Genomic DNA, 5478 nt, shown 5'->3' with positions numbered 1-5478 from the left:
CACCCTGAGCTTACATAGGACACGTTATCAGCGCCATACTGCTCTAGACGCACTCCGTCAATAGGACTCTAGTGACAATAAACCTAACCGATCGATGTCAGACTTAAAGCTCGAATTCGAAGCCCTCAACAATACTGGAAGCAACTACAAACGATGGGCATCTGCATGTACCACATTCCTTACTACCATGGACGTCGAAGAATGGCTCACCAATGACTTTCCTGCTCCACCATCAAAAGCTCAAAAGACATCACATGCAAAAGCACTGCATGTCATAAAGAAGCATATGTCTGACAAACAACTCGAGGCCATAGAAGGGCTGGAAACAGTGAAGGAAATCTGGAATAAGCTCAAATCATCATACGATACCACTGAATCCATTCGCTTACCTCATGCACGTAAACTCTGGAACGACCTCCGAGTCAACGAATATAAATCTTTAGCAGCATTCGATATAGAGATGAGGAAGGCAATTACTGAAATGAAATCTGCTGGAGCTGGAGCTGAAGTCACTGAGCCCCACAAGATTGAAAAGATCCTAGCCAACTTACCACCAGCCTACGAACCGATCGCTGATGCTATCAGAATAAACAAAGATACGATAAATACGTATGAGAAAGTATTGCAGAAGCTGCAGGAGAAGGAAGCCATATTATCCAGTCGTGCAGCACCTCCACCAGACCTCAGTATACCTGGTTCCAGCAAAGACAAAGAAGAAAATATGTCGTTAGACGACAAAGGAAAGGAGAAGCCAGCCAAAGATCCAGGAAAGAATACTGATAGAGGAAGAGGTAGTCGTGGTCGTGGAGGTGGAAGAAGTAGAGCCAGGTGGTATAGCTATAGAGGCCGACCATATCCAAACCAAAGCAACCAAAGCACTCCATACCAACAACCATAAGAGCAACAACAACAACGAGGGGGATATAGAGGTCAATTCAACAACAACTACCGAGGAAACAACTACCGAGGAAGCAACTACCGAGGAAATAACTACCGAGGCAACTATCGAGGAAGATATAATCAGAATCAGTATAACAACTATTACAACAACAACCCTCGTCAAGCACCAAACATCCAGAACGATACTTTTACTATTGACGACGAAATGCTACATATTGAACCCACAGCCATCGACTTGACAAACGATGATGAGACAGATGTCAAAGAGATAAACACTGGTGACGATGTGGAAGAAGTAATCTACACACCTTCTACTCGTGATCCAACACCTATAAAGGATAATCAGTCAGTAGTATATACAATGTCGGAAACTCGAAAACATCCCAAGACCACTATCACATTACCACAACAAATATCTGCAGAGAAAGTGCAAGAACTAGTCAACTTCTTTATCAATGTCAACAAGCCACATAGCGAAGAAGATGAAGTTGATTACGAAGACGACACCGAACTGTATGTGATGGAGAACATAAAGTCAATATTGAAGAACCCAAACCACACAGATACAGATATAGCCTTGATAGATTCTGGAGCCAGAGCTACATACTTGTCAAGGAAAGAATACTTCGACAAACGATCATACCGTAAAGGGTCAAAGACGATACGATACTTTGGAAACGTCACGAATGATGAACTAGTAGAAGGTTACGGTGAAGCTACAGTCATAGTGGATGGTCTTCAAATCCACATACCAACCGCATACTACTCACCTGAGGGAAATGTCAACATTCTATCAACAGATGATCTGCAATATTTGAATTATGGTTTATACCATGATCATATAATACTCGATGACAAAAGAATCAATTACATACCCAATTACAAACGACCGCACTGTATAAAGATCAAGCCACCTGATCCAGAAGAAGTGATGACAGTGGAAGAGAACATCAGCCCCAATATATTACATCAAAGGATGGGTCATGCATCAGCTACAACCATAAAGAAAATTAAAGACATCAATACTGTCAATGTAAAAGAAGGCGAAATAGATTACTGTCAAGCTTGTGTGGAGAGTAGCCATGTTCGTAAACCATTTACCGAAACAGGCGACACACAAGTAGACATTGGAGAGAGACTAGACGTCGACACAATAGGACAAATACGTCCCATGTCCCAAAGAGGACACCAGTACATACTTGTCACAGTTGACTACAGAAGTAGAAAAGGATTTATATACCCAATGAAGACCAAAAACGAAGCCTACCAACATATTCTTACCACCATATTCCTTATCAAAACCCACCATTCGCAATGTACCTTGAAGTTTGTAAGACTTGATAATGCTGGTGAATTCAAGTCAATAGTATTCGATAACTTCTGTCGAGCAAATGGTATTACGGCACAATACTCAACACCACACACTCCACAGCAAAATGGAATTGCAGAAGCCTATAATAAGAAGTTAACAAGAGTAGCACGAACTATATTACACCACTCCAACTTACCATTAAGTTATTGGCACGATGCATATCTGCATGCCAACGATCTTATCAGCAATTGGCCACATCAAGCTCTAAACCATGATTCTCCCAACCATGTCTTTAACTTGAATACGTCTATGAATGCCATAAGAGTGTTTGGATGTCAAGTATGGGCACCAATACCAAAATCTCTACAAAAAGGGAAGATGTCAAATCAAAGACAAGAAAAGATATATGTCGGTTACCTTGGAAGTAGCATTGTCAAACTACTAGACCCAACAACTGGCAACTACACTACGGCAACGCTGAAAGAATGTGTTGTAAATGAGACCGTATTTCCAAAGATGGAAGCCAACATACATCCTGCCGACACGGTAGTAGACATACCTGATACAGCAACTGCGGACCACTTAGCAAATCAATTACTACTGTTGAGAGTCATAAGAGAGCAACCAAATCCATACTTAATGTCGCAAAATACGACACCAGCTCCCAAATCGACACCTAAAACAAACAAGAAACGAAAGAATGTCAGCTTTAACGACACTGAAAATGATGAAACGACACAACATGTCGAATCGACACCAACGACACCTACTAAACGAAGAAATACCAAATCGACAAAAGATGTCGACGAGGATGATGATGAGTATTTACCACCAATGTCGCATAAAGCGACACCAATGTCGCATAGTTCGACACCATTGTCGCATACCTCGACACCAATGTCGCATGATTCGACACCAATGTCACATAGCATGACACCAAAACAATCCCAAAGAGTGGTGGTAATACAAGATGAAGAGCATGAAAATGAAAATGAAGATGTCGAAGAAGACACCATATCATATTCGACAGCAAGACAATCCATATCAACAAAAAGACAACCCGTGTCAATATCATCATCCAAGACAGACAATGTCGGAAAAAATGTCAAAAGGAATATCCCTTCCATGTCGAAAATGTCGAAGAAAACCATGTCTACCAAAGACACCATGTCACAAGATGACAATGACGATGAGCCTATAGTGATACATTCAGTACCACAAAGAAAGCAGTCCCCAAAAGACCTAATGCTTTTATACAGCAGTCAGCAAAAGAAACAAGACAATGTCAGAATAATCGACACCCAACAAACTTCACCACCGAAAACTGAATCAATGCCAAATACATACCCAACTACAATAGAAGAATGCAAAACATCCAACGACTGGCCTAGATGGAAAGCAGCTATATTAGATGAATTGAAATCACTGCAGAAAAGAGAAGTGTTTACGGTACATATCGAACTTCCAAAAGGAGCAAAAATGGTAGACCATAGATGGGTGTTCACCACGAAGCAAGATGTCCACGGCAACATATCCAAATATAAAGCTAGACTAGTCGCCAAAGGATTTAGCCAGCGTCCAGGTTTTGAGTACGAGTCAACATATTCGCCAGTGGTGGACATAGCATCCTATAGGTTATTGTTAGCTTTATCGATACACTACAACTGGAAAATAGCGACACTAGACGTTGTAACGGCATACCTGTATGGAACGCTGGAGCACGATATATACATGAAGGTGCCTCCAGGGATCGAAATACCATCCACGATCCACAATCCAGTAGTACGGCTGAATCGAGCACTATATGGACTAAAACAAAGTGGTCGTGAGTGGTATCACACACTAGCAAGAGTCCTGCAATCAAACAAATACCATACCCATATCCAACATCCATCTATATTCTTCCGTATATTGAATACAGGTCCAGTAGTAGTGTCAATCTATGTAGATGATTGTTGTGTGATAGGAAGTCAGATGTCAGTGAATACAACAAGAGAAATGCTGAAAGCTACCTTTGAAATGAAGGACTCTGGTATACTACATCCAGAAAAGCCAATCCAGTGCATTGGAATCAAAATCCAATTGACACGATATGGTCTTTTCATCAACCAGGAAAATACTATAAAAGACTTGTTGATTAGTACCCATATGATAAATAGCAAGCCATCAACTATACCTTTACAAATTCGAAACTTATCCAATGACATCTACGGTCCTCGTTTGAATACGGAGCCTGAGTATTGGAACATAAAACGATATCAGTCAGTTTTGGGAAGTCTGACATACTTGTCGGTTACAAGTAGACCTGACATAGCATTTGCCACAAACCTCTTGGCACGATATAGCCACTCACCATCGAAACGTCACTGGAATGGTCTCAAACAAGTGTTGAGATACTTGAAAGGAACCAAAGAATTAGGACTGCTATACAAATATGGAACAGATCAAACACGTCAAAGACCAATAGACTTACGTGTCTTCGTAGATGCTGGATTCCTATCTGACATAAAAACGGCCAAGTCACAAACGGGATACGTGATTCTACTAAATGGAACTGCCGTGTCATGGAGGTCAACCAAACAATCCACTGTCGCTACTTCATCAATGCATTCTGAACTGATTGCTCTATATGAATCGACACGAGAACTAACGTGGATCAGGTCACTACTGTCAAATCTGTCACAAATATTAAAGACACAACCATTGTCACCAACTACAATCTACGAAGATAATCAACCGTGTATAAGGCACGTACAGTCTGGATACATCAAGTCTGAAGCCACAAAGCACATGGCACCAAAAATATTCTACACTTACGAACTGATAAAAAATCAACAAATTACCGTACATTATACACCCTCCACATCCAACATTGCAGATATACTTACCAAAACATTACCAGCCAACAAACATCAACAACTACGTAAAATGCTGGGTATGTGTACACTGCATGAATTGTCGCAAGTCAATACTCTTTCCTCCTTTGCCTAGTTTTTCTACCAAAGAGTAGTTTTTTACTATGGCATTAGTGGGGTTTTAACGAGGTTGACTACAAAGGTATTATGAATTACTTTATTTAACGACACCTGTATATATTATACATGGACAGTCTCAAGCTGCACCCAACTGTCCATGGGGGGGAGTGTTGATATTAGGGGTTACACATGCACACACACATAGCACCATTGTACACACACTTATATATACACACAGATATACTGATATACACACATGATAGCAGCGTCACCCTGAGCATACACCAGACA

At 40.9% G+C, this 5478-nt stretch overlaps 1 protein-coding gene across 1 annotated transcript; it reads left to right on the top strand.

The window, feature by feature from the left end:
- Window positions 1-30: 30 nt before the first annotated feature.
- On the top strand, window positions 31-5203 carry SmJEL517_g06285 (DNA-directed DNA polymerase; the record flags this gene model as incomplete). The annotated part of the gene is made up of 2 exons (XM_031172211.1): window positions 31-818; window positions 900-5203. The coding sequence occupies exons 1-2, from the start codon at window positions 95-97 to the stop codon at window positions 5201-5203; spliced, it is 5028 nt and encodes a 1675-aa protein (XP_031021814.1). The 5' UTR covers window positions 31-94.
- Window positions 5204-5478: the final 275 nt, after the last annotated feature.

The sequence above is a fragment of the Synchytrium microbalum genome, assembly GCF_006535985.1.
Source record: "Synchytrium microbalum strain JEL517 chromosome Unknown SmJEL517_scf0115, whole genome shotgun sequence".
Taxonomy (NCBI): domain Eukaryota; kingdom Fungi; phylum Chytridiomycota; class Chytridiomycetes; order Synchytriales; family Synchytriaceae; genus Synchytrium; species Synchytrium microbalum.
This window is presented reverse-complemented; position numbering and strand designations above follow the sequence as displayed.